General features: G+C 32.8%; 2 protein-coding genes across 2 annotated transcripts; one reads left to right on the forward strand and one right to left on the reverse strand.

The window, feature by feature from the left end:
- The first annotated feature begins 459 nt into the window (after positions 1 to 459).
- LOC138124258 (spermine oxidase-like) lies at positions 460 to 2160 on the forward strand. Its single transcript, XM_069039246.1, has 2 exons — positions 460 to 958; positions 1006 to 2160. Exons 1-2 carry the CDS (start codon positions 501 to 503, stop codon positions 2039 to 2041), a joined length of 1494 nt encoding a protein of 497 aa, XP_068895347.1. The 5' UTR covers positions 460 to 500; the 3' UTR covers positions 2042 to 2160.
- Positions 2161 to 10295: 8135 nt separating this feature from the next.
- Positions 10296 to 11902, reverse strand: LOC138122655 (spermine oxidase-like). Its single transcript, XM_069036911.1, has 2 exons — positions 11400 to 11902; positions 10296 to 11352 (listed from the first exon to the last, which is right to left on the reverse strand). The coding sequence occupies exons 1-2, from the start codon at positions 11852 to 11854 to the stop codon at positions 10317 to 10319; spliced, it is 1491 nt and encodes a 496-aa protein (XP_068893012.1). The 5' UTR covers positions 11855 to 11902; the 3' UTR covers positions 10296 to 10316.
- Between the last annotated feature and the right edge of the window lie 3232 nt (positions 11903 to 15134).

The following is a 15134-nucleotide window of genomic DNA, read 5'->3' on the forward strand; positions in this document are numbered from 1 at the left end:
AGCTTTGCCAACCTAAAAATTTTCGTAAAATGTTCCGTGAAATAATGGCTATAAAGACATCCCAGATGATGACGTCGCGTTCGTTAATATGTCTATTAGGGAATCAAAATGGAGGCAAATTACAAAAATTTATTTAACATGTGGCATGCCACAGGACTTTATAGTAAGACCATTACTGTTTCACATTTTTGTCACTCATGACTTGGCACTAAACTTATTGCTAAATTCTTGTTTATCTCAACTACGTCGTCCCTGCATATGCTTGTATTATTAGCACTCCGCAACTCGAACCGTCTTGAATACATTCCCATGTTGAATATTAATAAATAATTCGACCACCCAATACGAATTATCTTGATCTGTTAAAAAATATGAAATGATAATGATGATGTGAAAAAACGGAAAGGTTAATGACAGTCTTGCTACTAAAAATGATTGTGGGGCTATATAAAAGAAAACACAGCATCTAAAAGCTAGTAACACATTTCTCCCCATTCAAAATGTTGAAATCATCGTATTTTATATGTTTTCTCTTCAACTATTTCGTATCAGGGTACGCCGAACGTCCTTCTGTAATCATAGTAGGTGGTGGTGCTGCAGGAATTGCAGCCGCAACAAAATTACTCGAAAACTCTTTCACAAACATCACCATTTTGGAAGCAGAGAATAGAATTGGAGGAAGAATTCACAGTGTTAAGTTTGGCGATGGTGTGGTTAATCTAGGAGCGGAATATTGTTTTGGAATGAAAGGAAACATCGTTTATGAACTTGCAAAGAAGTACAACATCTTGGAACCAGCTGTCACAACACTCGAAGATAATGTGTACTATTCAGATGGTTCTAAATTAGACTCATTGATAACTCGTGATCTGGATGCACTTATTGGTGAGGTTTATCTTAAAAAATATGGAAATAACAGCACAATAGGAACGTCTGGAGGAGATGTGGTCATAGAAAGGTATTGATCCAAATAAAGTAGAACCCATTTCTTTATTTTGATTTTAGGTACAATTCAACCATTTTACCAAAATATGAAAACGATTCAAGTAAAATACAAATTTTGAGAGAAGGATTCAGGTTTTGTGACGGTTATGTTACATTGTATGATGCTGTGAGGTCTTGGTTTGATGTTTCAGCAGATAGTGATTTTGAAGGAGCTGATGAGATACTGGTTTGGAAAAATATCGGTTACAGAATAATTATCGACATCTTGATAAGAAGTTATCCAGACCCTAGAAAGAAATTGGACATTGATGGTAAAATTCATCTCAACAAAAGTGTTCAAAAAATCATCTGGGACGCAGATCAGACCATTACAGTTCTAACTGCAGACAACTCTAGTTATTCGTCAGATTATGTAATTCTTACTCAATCTTTAGGAGTTTTGAAAGAACAAAAAGATACTCTTTTTGATCCAAAATTACCTCTCTCGAAAGAAAGAGCTATTGTAGATAGCGGATATGGATCAATTGGCCGAATTGTTCTTAAGTTTTCTACGAAATGGTGGCGTGATGACGAACAGTTGTTTTCGTTCTTCTGGGGCGATAAAGATTGGGGGATTATTAACTCTTCCGATGGACCAACCAAAAACGGACTCTCTTGGATTGTCCAAATCAGAGAAATGATGAAACTGCCGGGTATTTCTAACGTTTGGGCAATATGGATCAGCGGTGATTTTCTGTCAGAAATAGAAACGTTACCGGATAACATTTTAAAAAGTGGAATCCAATACGTTTTGAACAAGTTTTTGGGAAAAACTCATAATGTTACAGAAATTAGAAACATTTTAAAAACTACGTGGACCACAAATGAAAATTTCCGTGGTACTAGTTCTTATCTGAAAACAGGAAAATACAAATCTGACGATCCCGTTCAAAGAAGATTAGCAAGACCTGTAAGAAATTCAGAAGGGAAGCTCAAATTGTTATTTGCAGGAGAAGCCACACATTCTACCCTTTATACTACTGTGCAAGGAGCCATAGAATCGGGCTACAGAGAAGCGGAAAGGATTATTAAACTTTGCAATAAGTCAGAACAATAGCATTTTTGTACCATTCCCAATCGTAATTAAGTAAAAAACAAACAAGTTACAAGATAATCGCAAACCAATCAGAACGCTGAAAGTAACATTGGCACAAAGTAAATAAAATGTTTGACACACTTTCTTTGTTGTTTTAAAACAAATACCACTTTTTGGACCATCCTTCATCACTTTCCTACTCACATCAAATTTTGATTTTGATTTAAGATGACATTTCCTATCTAAAAAGACTCGACTGGACCACACTCAAAATAGATGTTTCAAATTTTGTTTTTTTTTTCTAAATAATTACTTGGTAGCTACCGTCAGTTACATACCGAGTGATCAGAAATAAAACAAATCACGAGTTCTACCTCATCTTTTGTTTTATTGAAAAATTTGTCGTAGATTGACTCATACGGACATACAGAGTGTCCCGAAAATGGTGCACTTCCGATGCACTACGGTGTAGAAGAGATTACCGTAAACGTGAGAAAAATGTTTATAATATACTGTCAATTTTTGCCACTGTCAGTGTCATTTTTTAGATGAAAAGTGCGGTGATGAGAGTTTTATTTCTTTCTTTCTAAATTAACGATTGAATCTAAAAATATTGCAACTAATTTAACTTCTGTGTGTGAACGGTATGTATTCACATATTCATCATTTTTTATATGGAGCGGCAATAGTAAATTTTACATTCAGTTTTTACGCTAACTTGGACCACAATCATTTATAATGATCCTATATCTTCAACGGCAAAGCCCAAGTTACCACTTATTCTGGGATAATTAATTGTTGCTTAGGATTATTGTAAACGTCTGTAAACACAGCCGAAATCGAAAAGTTGTTTTCTAGGTTAACAACAGCATATTGTTGACGTTTCTTTAACATTTCAACGAAAAATCTGCTTACTGGTGGCAGCTGGTCTATTACCCATTCTTACGAACGTAAAATGTTGCTCTTGTTTATTTCATAAATTTTCTCCATTATCGAACAATAATATTAAAATACATTATTATAATTCCAACGTCTAAAATTCATGAGGTACGATTTATTATGCAGTAACGTTTGAAACAAACTATCTACACCCATGCATTGAACACTTATTTGCACAAAATTGCTCTACGACATAATCGATAATTTGCAACGCCTGCTCTGATTTGTTTTCTTTTTGATCACATTGTATATACTGGTAACACGTGAAATCAGTCTATCCACGAAGAAAAATACATTTTCCTAAATAACTTCCAACGATATGACTCAAAAATGATCAAAATTTACTAAACAATAAAAAATGTATTGTAAAAATCGATTTTCAACAGTTTTAAGATTAGAGTAGTTATATTATACCTTGGAGGAAATTTTTGTAGGAATTTGTGACGTTATTTTCACTAGATCTACACAAATCCGAGAGATTGCCCACCCTTCCTGGGATAGTCTGCATATAATGTGGCATCACTTCAGCTCTGTTTTGAGAATAAAGGGAAACGCAATTTTAATTTTTTTTGATCACTTTACTTTTTAAACTGAGGGAAAATTACACAACGTGTAACCATCTAACTAATCAGTACTAGTTAAAGAGTTCTGTCAATTTTCAGATTCTCTGAAATAAGCGGCATTTTGTAAATTGTCAAAAACCATCAGTCAATTTGTGAATCGACCATATGTTCACAGGAGTCCATGTAAATGTTACTTTCTCTCTGTGGGTCTGTGGTATCACCATGGATCTTCTGGAAGTGCATAAGTTCTGACTTCAACCCTATTGAAAATGTTAGATGCACGTGTTCGGAGACGCCCAAGCGCTGATTGTCCTATGCTCAAAACTGAAGAAATAGTTATTTACAATACGAGAGAGGAAGGCAAAGCTTTCGTTCACGCGAATTGCGTGTAATTCAAGTGATAGAAACCGGCTTTACTCTCGAGAGCTGTATTGGGTTTTGTTCAATAGGTACCTCCTTAGAAAATGTAAAGTCTGTAACTTGTATTCAAAATTTTAAATAAATTTTTAAATTTACCCTTCATAATAGCTATTTGTGCAATAAGTTAGGAAAAGTGATTTTTTTCCGTACGAGATGCGGAATTTTGAATCGAGACGAAGTCGAGATTAAAAACGCGTCGAGTACGGAAAAAACACTTTTCCTACGAATTGCACACATGATTTTTTCTACTGGAATTTGGAAAATACATAAAATTTGAATATTTTTAATATACTATAAACTATCCCACCTCCACCCGGCGGCACGGCAATTTTGCCGGAGTACATACACTATTACGGATATTACTATCAAGTAATAGTGCAGTGCTTATCAACATAATTACCGGCGTCTCACCTCCGCATTTTGACTTTGTTGTGTATTATGTTCTGTGTCAATGTTAAGGAACTTCCTCACGATGTGACATGAGTATAATAATATACCTTTTTGAATTTCAACTACCAATGTGTTATCTAAATCCAGAATTTTTAAATTTTTAAAAAGAGATTGCGGTACTATTCCCGTTGCTGAAATTACAAGTGGTAAAATCGAAATTTTTTCTAAACACCAAAGATTTCTCATAGCAACGGACAGCTCTAAATATTTATTAATTTTTGTGTTATATGTCTGTGTTGTATTATGTGAATTTGGAACAGCTATATCTAAAAGATATGCTTGCTTTTGTTGTTTATTTAAAATTATAATGTCTGGTCTGTTATGCTTAATATGAATGTCAGTTAAAATTGTTCTATCAAAATATAACTTGTAACTGTCATTTTCCAAACAACTTTCTGGTGTATAACTATAATGTGGTTGTGTATTCTTTAATAAATTGAATTTAACAGCTAAATTCATGTGTATAATTTTAGCGAATATATCGTGTCGTTTTTTATATTCGCTCTGAGCCAAAACGGTGCAAGAAGAAATAATGTGTTCAATTGTTTCCCCTTCAGTTCCGCAAATCCTACATTTATCAATTATCGATTGTAAACCGCATATGTGTTTTTTATAATTTCTTGTATTTATAACACGATCTTGTATTGCAAATATAAAACCCTCCGTCTCAGGGTGAATATTTGATTTCTTAAGCCATGCATGAGATGCCTGAATATTAATTTCTAGTTGTTCCAGTTCTTTAAAGTATCTCCCATGTAAAGACTTCTGTTTTATATTTGCTATTGTGTCAGGTATATTTGGCTTAACAATGTCTGAAATTATATTATCACTTAAATTTAAAGGTGTGTAGCCTTTATCGGCTGAAACCAAAGCATTGAAAAAGGTGTTATCACGAGCTCTATTGAGGAAATAATTTTTTAGTGAAGCAATTTGATTTTTTAGCAGTATTTCTAGATTTGAAAAACCCCTACCACCGTTTTCGCGTGGTAAATTAAATCTTTCAATAGCAGATTTAGGATGGTGTTTACTAAATTTTGTAAAAAGAACTCTAGTTTTAATGTTTATGTTCTGTAAATTAGTTTTGGACCATTTTATAACACCGAAAGAATAGGTCAGTAATGGAACAGCATATGTATTAACTGCTTTAATTAAATTATTACCGTTTAATTTTGATTTTAAAATAGATTTAATTCTTAAATAAAATTGCTTTTCTAAATTTTCTTTTATAATTGAGTGTTGAATATGATTTGATTGATTAATACCTAAATATTTATAAAATTCTCCTTTATTTAAATTTTTAATGATTTCTCCTTCTTGAGTTATATATTCTAAATGTTCGTAATGACCGCGACATATTGATTGCATTTTACACTTATCAATACCAAAACTCATCCCAATATCATTTGAGAAATTTTCAGTTATTGTTAGTAAAGATAAAATGTGATTCTTTTTTGATGCATAAAGTTTTATGTCATCCATATAGAGAAGGTGATTTAATTTGGATAGTGTGGTATTATTAAGTCTAATATTGAAACCATATCCAGTGCTATTTAATAGATTTGTCAAAGGATTAATGGCTAGACAAAACCATAAAGGACTTAAAGAATCTCCTTGATAAATCCCCCGTTTAATTTGAATAGGCTCGGATTTTAATTTAGTATTGTTTATTGATAAATTTAAAGTAGTTCTCCAAAATGTCATAACATGAGATAAAAAGTTAATCAAATCCAAATTAATTTTATAAATTTTAAGAATTTTAATTAACCATGAATGTGGTACTGAATCATAGGCTTTTTTGTAGTCTATGAATGCGGTATAAATATTTCTATTATTTTTTCTAGCTTGTTCCATTATTACCGTATCTATTATGAGTTGTTCTTTACAACCAAAACACTCTTTAACACAACCTTTTTGTTCTTCATTAAGTATATTTAATTTTTCACAATGGTCGTAAATTATTACTTTAATGCAAGATGTCATAATTTTATAAATTGTAGGCAGACATGTGATTGGCCTATATTTTGATGGATTTTTAGTATCGGAATCTTTTGGTTTCAGATATGTTATACCATGGGCCAAAAACTCTGGAAATGTGTTACGTTCCCTAATAAATCCGTTAAAATGATCAAGTAAGCATTTATGAATACAAGTAAATTTTTTTAACCAAAAGTTATGAATTTGGTCACCTCCAGGGGATTTCCAATTATGTGAACTATTAATATTTTTAACTAAAATTTCAAGGCTAATTTGAATATGATGTCGATTATTACTATCTGGTATATCATTTTCTAAATGAGGAATCCATTCTGCCTGATTATTAAATTGAACTTCATTTGACCATATGTTTGACCAGAATTCTTTAATTTCGTTTATATTTGGTGTACCATTATTAGTTTGAGTTTTATTATCTGTTAAATTTTTGTATAACAACTTCTCATTATTTCTAAATAGTTTGTTTTCAAATTTCCGTTGTTTATTATTTTTATATCTTTTGAGTCGTTTAGAATAAATATGTAACTTTTGTAATAAAGTGTCTTTGATTTCTATTAATGTTTTATTATATTCATTATATTTTAAACAATGTATTCGGTTGTTATTTAAAATGGATTGAATACAATTATTTAGATGATTAGAATTTATACCCTTTAAATATTGAGTTATTCTACCTAAATCTCGTCTGATATTATTAATACGTTTATTTAGTCTTTGTTCCCATTTTGGTAATTCTTTCGTTTTTATATTATTTGTCTGGCCAATTTCTTTTGATCCATTTAATCTGATAATTGTTAAAGCTCCACTATATATAATACTGTGTAATTTTTTAAAACTTGTGGTGTTATTTACAAATTTAGGTAAAATGAATTGATTTAAAATTTCAATCATTGCAAAGAATTTTTTGGAGCTTTGTTGTTTAGGTAATAGTGGTCTATTAAATGGTTCTATATGTTCAAATTCGTTCAGAGTTCTATTAAATTCATCTTCAATTTGTTCTTTAAAATTTTGATGGTAGTAAAAATTTTTATTAATAACATGTATATCATTATAACTCAAGTCTAAATTATGTCTGTTTGTATGGTGTTTGGTGAATCGATAATTGGACAGAAAGAGTCATTATGATTAGATAAACTTTGTAAACTTTGCGGTTCAACAGAAAAATGAAAATATTCATTTCCATAGTCCATTTTTTGCGTTTTCTAACTTCTGTAGCACCATTGGATTGCAGTGAAGCACTTGCAACAACATTTGGCGCGTTTTTATTAGAGAGGGAATTTATTGACATTTAGACAGTTGTCACGGCACTCTATTCTATTAATTATTTCTAAATTAAAAAGCGAAATCAAATTTGTTCTGCTGTCGTTACCATAGAGAAACAATTTATTAATGAAAAATTGTGAAGGCGTTTAAGCTTTTGTCTCAATTAAATACCAGTTTTTACGTTACGTATCACAGGAAACGACCAAAATTGAATTTTTTAGTGTTGAAATATTATTTCCGCCCTTAGTAGGAAATTTTTCAATTTTCCTAACTCAAATTAGTATTACAATGTTGAAGTTTTCCAAACTCTAGTAGAAAAAAAATATTTTTCATTTGAGACTTTGAAAAAGTGTTAGATGTATGTGTGCGTTAAAACTGTGTTAAAAACACGTCTATTCGTCTATAAAACAATAATTTCCTGCAAGGCAGGCAACCAGTACAACACATAAGCCTCGTATTGTGGCGCACCCTATAAAACAAAAATAATGCTTAGAACTACGAATGCGACAGGCCGGATAAGAGACGAGTCTTATGAATCTAGGAGGCCGTGGACATATTATATACAGTGTGACTTATGGAATAAATTCAGTAATTTCAAAACTAATGACAATTGTCGAAAACGCTGAAACAGGTCAATTTTTATTTATGATAATGCTTATTTTAAGTAGCTTTACTTGTTCATGACGTCATCCATTTTTGAGATATGACGTCGCTCATTTTTTTTAAATGACAACTGCCACTTTTTTCTTCTCTTTCTGATAGACCTTTATACTAGCTAAACGATGAATGAAAAAAATTGGTACTTTACATAACAATTTTTTTGAGAAAATGACAAATTTTACTTTAAAAAATTCAATTTAATTTTTAACGTAAAAATTATTTTGTATGGGTATTATTTAAAATAGAAGATTTATTTTAATATAGCAAACAATTTAAAAGATTTACGCCAGAGAATTTGCGCTGAAATGGAACAAATCAGCCCTGACATTGTTGAGCGCAGTGTACAAAGTGTGGGTGAGTGCCAAATAGTTGACAGGGACAATTTCAACATTTGCGTTACATTTTATTGTTAACCTTAGATCTTTGTTTTGCTTTTTTTAAGGTCAATTAAAATTTTTACATTAACAATTAAATTAAATTTTTTAAGTAAAATTTGTCATTTTCTGAAAAAAATTGTTATGTAAGGTACCAATGTTTTTCATTCAATCGGTTAGGTAATAGGAAGGTCTATCAGAATCAGAAGAAAAAAGTGAGGGTTGTCATTTAAAAAAATTGGTGATGACGTCATAACTCAAATGGATGATGTCATGAACAAGTGAAGTAACTAAAATAAGCATTATGAGAAATAAAAATTGACCTGTTTCAGTGATTTCGACAATTGTCATTAGTTTTGAAATTACTGAATTTATTCCACTATCCCACCTCCACCCGGCGGCACGACAATTTTGCCGGAGTACATAAACTATTAAGGATATTACTATCAAGTAATAGTGCAGTGCTTATCAACATAATTACCGGCGTCTCACCTCCGCATTTTGACTTTGTTGTGTATTATGTTCTGTGTCAATGTTAAGGAACTTCCTCACGATGTGACATGAGTATAATAATATACCTTTTTGAATTTCAACTACCAATGTGTTATCTAAATCCAGAATTTTTAAATTTTTAAAAAGAGATTGCGGTACTATTCCCGTTGCTGAAATTACAAGTGGTAAAATCGAAATTTTTTCTAAACACCAAAGATTTCTCATAGCAACGGACAGCTCTAAATATTTATTAATTTTTGTGTTATATGTCTGTGTTATATTATGTGAATTTGGAACAGCTATATCTAAAAGATATGCTTGCTTTTGTTGTTTATTTAAAATTATAATTTCTGGTCTGTTATGCTTAATATGAATGTCAGTTAAAATTGTTCTATAAGTAGTTTCCACACTGTAGACACTGACAAATATATTGACAATTCAATGGTCTGATTTACATATTGGGTGATTCAAAATGATTGTGGCCAAGTATGGCAACTATGTACGAAAATTTATGTGGCAACTGTGTGGGTAGGGTAGAGTTGAGATTTCTTTGACAGTTCATAGGCGTGCAATTTTCAAAGTTCAAATGCACGCTTATGAAATGTCATACAAATATTAACTCTACCCCATTCACACAGTTGCCACATAAATTTTCGTACCCAATAGATTAAATTTTAAGTGTCCCAGTTTTATTTGTCCACCGACCGTACATTCACGAAAATTACTTGTCGGCATCTCAGCAATTTTTAACCTCGCTTCGGCAGCTTGACTACGTGTTCATGTTTGGAGAAGATGTGCACGTCAATGAATACAACATTTTTCTCAGTCTATCAAGTATATCACATTCTTATGAGAATGATAAATGACAAAGAACCTGCCTCATTTTGAAACAGGCTTCGGCGTATATCGTTCTGCGCAACTAACGCCACATCCCTTTTTTTTATTACTCCATCTGTTCAGCGACCACACTTTAGGTACATAACTAAGAACAGTGGTGTGTTTTGTTTGACTCAGTAAGGTCAAGGTTAGTTGATATGTACATGATTTAATTATTATCTTTCCATAACAGATATTAGGACCAGTAAGTTTCAGGAGCCTTATTTAATGGTGATAAAGAGTTGATTACATTTTTGTATATAAATTTTATTGTTCTGCTTTACTATAAAGTTCGATAATTCTCTGGGCTTCTCTGTGTCCTGTTTCAACGGCTCCATGTACTAAACCGTAATGAGTGGAATGTGTCGCTTCTCCTGCAAATAATAACTTAGGTTTTCCTGCTGCGTTTGTTACAGGTTCTGCTAATTTCCCCTGGATAGATTCACCACGTTTGTATGTTCCTCTTTTTACGTAAGAAATTGCTCCAAGGAAATTTTCATTGATGGTCCACGTAGATTTTACAATTTCGGTAATTTCGGTAACGTTGTAAGTCTTTCCCAAGAACTTGTTCACAACATATTTAATTCCCATTTTCATTGTTTCATCTGACAACTTTTCAATTTCTTGTAACAGATCACCACTAATCCACCCTGACCACGCATTAGAATTGTGCGGAACTGTGATCAGTTCTAGAATTTGAGCAACCCAAGACACTCCATCTTTACTTGGTCCATCCGAAAAGTTGATGGAGTTCAAGTCGTCGTGGCTCCAGAAAAACGCAAACAATTTATCATCGTCGTGCCACCATTTTGTAGAAAAGTTGATAACAAATTTGATGACTGAACCGTACCCAATGTTGATAATAGCGTCTTCTTTCAGAGAGGGTAATTTTGGATCAAATAGAGTGTCTTTGTCTTTTTTCAAAACTCCAGCAGATGGGGTAAAAATGACATAATCTGCTGTGTAAGTACTGTTGTCTGCAGTTACAACTGTAACTGTTTCGTCTGTGTCCCAAATGATTCTTTGAACTTTTTTATTTAAGTGAATTTTATCATCTATGTCTAGCTTCTTTTTCGGATCCGGATAACTTTTCATCAAAATGTCGATAATCGTTTTGTAACCGACACCTTTCCAAACTAGATCTTCATTTTGCGTTTCAAAATCACTGTTTGCTGAAGCTTCAGACCAAGAAGGCGTAGCGTCAAGTAACGAAACAAAACCTTCCGAAAATCTCAATCCCTCTTCTAAAATTATCGTTTTCTTTTTGTCGTTCTGATACTTTGGTAATATGACCGAATTATATCTACAAATCACAAATCAAAATACAACTAAAGCTTTTTTGAATATTACCTTTCTCTAAAGGCATCTCCTGTTGACTTTCCTTCTGTCACATTTCCTTTATATTTTTTCTGATAAATTTCAAAAATGAGGTCATTTAAATCATGACTAAGTGAGAGGTCCAATTTGGTGCCATCTGAATAGTAAATATTATCTTCAAGAGTAAGACCAGCTGGTTCCAAAACATCGTAATCCTTTACGAGATCATAAGCGATATTTCCCTTGGTTCCGGTACAATATTCGGCGCCTAAATCTACTACGTTTTGTCCAAATTTAACAGTGTTTATTCTTCCTCCGATTCTATCTTCTGCTTCCAAGATTGTGATATTATTGAACGAATTTTCGAGCAGTTTAGTTGCAGCGGCGATTCCTGAAGCACCAGCACCTATTATAATTACAGAAGGACGTTCAGCATGTCCGACCACAAGAGAGTTTAAGAAGACTATTAGATATGAAAACTTCCACATTATGGGACGGCGAAAAGATGTTTCTAACCGTTGGGTGTTAAAATCTTGTTTATATGATTTGACAATCATTTTAGATAAAGAGGTCATCATTGACCTTTAATTTTTTCCATTCTTGTTTGTTTATTAATTTCGTATCAATGCATGTGCATACATTTTGAGTAACTAACAATAATTAATAAATATTAGGGTTAAAAGGATATCACGTATTAATTTAACACTGAAAATATTGTATGACCTTAAAACTAAAATGTTTAAATTTTAAAATGTAACATATGAAACTGTTACTTCTATTACCAGTTCTGTTTTTTATTCCTCGTAATCATAATGTCTAAATATAATAATTATGGTATTTTAATATATTATACCTGAATCATAATCCCTGTTTTTTGTTCGACACTGTCAGAATTTGGGAATTTTCTCCTATGTGAACGGATTTTGATAAATGTCACCACTTGTCAAAACGAAACGTCAAGCTAATTTTAAAGATTTTAAGGGATTTGGGGCCTTTAAGGGGCTCATAGAACAAAAAAACCTTGTATTCAACTCGTTCATGTGTCAATTGGGCTTTTTTGGCACTCGTGGGCCAGTTATACCAACAATCAATGCTACTTTGGTAAAAAGGTAACTTGCGTCTGGAGCTTCGTGGATAAATAACTGATTTCCTTTGATGTTAAAGTTTTTGACTTTTTCTGCGTTTTAAACTGGCCCACTCGTGCCAAAAAACCCCAATTTACACAAGAATTCGTCAAATAAACTACTATTTTGACACTAAAATGCGTGCGCAAAGGGCCTTTAAAACACTAAAGCTTTAAGGGTTGCTTAGGTAACAACAAATTCACCTTCAAGTCCTGAGCTTTTGGTCACAATTCCCAAAACACTGGCAGCATTTCCTCTTTGAATAGCAATACTTATTTTTTGCTGGAAATAGCTAGGGGACAGAGGGGCCTCGAAAACACCAGATTTTTCAAGGAGCAACTTTACAGTACGAGAGAGGAAGACAAAGCTTTCTTCGTTGACGCGAATTGCGTGTTCGTCCACGAAGCGCAGCTTCGATCAGTGGTTTTGGAAATAAGTATGTACGAGTATACTCAAGTTTTAAACTTTCTTTTTCAGGATAACTTCTGCAAAAAAGCGCTGGTTGCAATGCAGCACCCGGATAAGCTGTTTTGACAATATGACCAATTTTGCTCTTATCAGTGTTTAAATAAATATTTGGCCAAAAGTCACAAATTCTATTTATTTCGCTTGTAATTTAGCTTATGAAAACCAAGTTTAACTTCCAGTTTGTGATAAAATGTCTTTTTTATTCATTTTGTGTACACAAAATAATTTATGACAGAAACTGTTTCCTCAACAGACACAAGATCAACCATGAGCGATCATTACAATGGATTGTCACTTAGTTAAATGCACAAATTAAATGTAAATGCTCTTGACCAGATATACAGCTTGTTCCAAAACTGCCTCCCCATAGAAAACAAGCTTGTGCCGACAGCAAAAGAGACTCCAAGATGATTAAAATAAATTTTCCTGTAGCTCACATAAAGTTTTCAATTTCAGCAATCCCAGAAGCTCGTCCTCAGGTAATGTAAAAAAATCGGACAGGTTGCTAGACAGCAAAAATAATTATTGATCAACGCAAAATTGCGATCAGCCTTGATAGTGCTTAAGTTTGGAATATCTTTTCTCGATTATCGCTTAAGATAGGACTTTTTTCTTTTAAATTCAGATTATCACATTTACCCAAATTTTCCCTTTTTTTCTCTGGGGAGGCAGTTCTGGAATAACCTATATATTTAGATACCCAATATTTCGTAGTTTGTATTGTATAAGGGCTTTTTCCTATAATTGATTCAAAAAATTGAAATTCACGCATAGTTATCTGTGCCTGAAGTGGGTCATTTTCTGACGTGTATTTTTTTTGCATTGTTAGTAAGATCGAAACCATAGAAACCATACAAAACAGTGTGTGAAATGCAATTTCAGGCATACGACTATTTCTGTTTTTCATTTCACGCACTGTTTTTTATTAGTTACCTAGCAACATGGTCACTGCATTGAAACTTCAGAGTTCCTTCAAAAATTTGAATTTTTAATTTCAATTTTTTGAATCAATTATAGAAAAAATATTGTTTATATTTCGTGCACGAAGATGTTTTTGTGCATTCAAAGGCTTATACTGCCTCGACCTTCGTCTCGGCGTAAAAGACCTTTTCATGCACAAAAAACACTCTCTTCGCGCACTTAATACAAAAATAACTATTTAGCAAATTCTACTAAAATTCATTTTACATTCACACATTCTATGTAGTAGCTTAAAAAAATAAAACCAAAATTCAATATTCAAGCGAAAAATAAAATATTTCGGGAATACAAATAAAGTAAACTTTCTTTCAAGTAATAGAAAACAACCACCTAATAGGTATTAATGTAACAAATGAGTAAAGTAATACTTACTTTTACGAAAAGGAAAATTTGCCGCACGAGCGAGGCGAGTGCGAAAATCCGCCGAGTAAAAAAAATACTTTGCTAACGAGTTGCTTACAAAAATTTTTTGGCGCCCGTAAGTTTGAATAACTAATTTTTGTTCGACACTGTCAGAATTTGAGAATTTTCTCCTGTGTGCACTCGTGGACCTTTAAAACGCTCGCATTTTAAACTGACCCACTCATGCCATAAAGAGCCCAATTTACGCACGAACTCGTTGAATCGTATAGTGTTATGAATGAAAAATTTTATAACTGCGTTAAAAAATGACACGCTACGGCAATTTTTTTAACGAAATACGTGAAAAAATGAATCGCTATGGCACTTTTTTTAACGTTTCTGGACCGATTCAAAAATCACATATTTTATGAACGCAAATGAATGAAAAATCTTGCACTTTTTTGATGGATGTGAAAAGATACAGTACAGGGTCATTCATTATAAATGACTGTCCCATCGTGGTTAGCGTTGAAAACCCACACAAATTTTGGATGTGCCGCAGTCTCGCAACGTTAGAGAAACTAGGGGCCCGATTTCAAGTCATGGTCGCAAATAGGTGGTGCAGCGCAAATGTGTAGCTTTGTCCTACACATTAATTACCAATATGCGTCATCTTTCTCTCTTGCGACGTTACCATGACAACAACAAGTGCGACCGTCGCAAGTCAACTTGAAATCAGGCCCTAGTAGACAGGTTTCCACTACCGCCGGTAGTCCCATCTATCCCATCTCAATGCTACTTTGGTAAAAAGGTAACTTGCGTCTGGAGCTTCGTGGATAAATAACTGATTTCC

Source organism: Tenebrio molitor, chromosome 2 (assembly GCF_963966145.1).
Source record: "Tenebrio molitor chromosome 2, icTenMoli1.1, whole genome shotgun sequence".
NCBI lineage: Eukaryota > Metazoa > Arthropoda > Insecta > Coleoptera > Tenebrionidae > Tenebrio > Tenebrio molitor.

Excerpts from the sequence above, each read along its gene's own strand:
- LOC138124258 (XM_069039246.1), top strand. The coding sequence starts at position 501 with ATGTTGAAATCATCGTATTTTATATGTTTTCTCTTCAACTATTTCGTA. Across the intron at positions 959-1,005 it reads GGAGATGTGGTCATAGAAAG|GTACAATTCAACCATTTTAC; the intron begins GTATTGATCCAA and ends TTTTGATTTTAG.
- LOC138122655 (XM_069036911.1), bottom strand. The coding sequence starts at position 11,854 with ATGTGGAAGTTTTCATATCTAATAGTCTTCTTAAACTCTCTTGTGGTC. Across the intron at positions 11,353-11,399 it reads GGAGATGCCTTTAGAGAAAG|ATATAATTCGGTCATATTAC; the intron begins GTAATATTCAAA and ends TGTGATTTGTAG.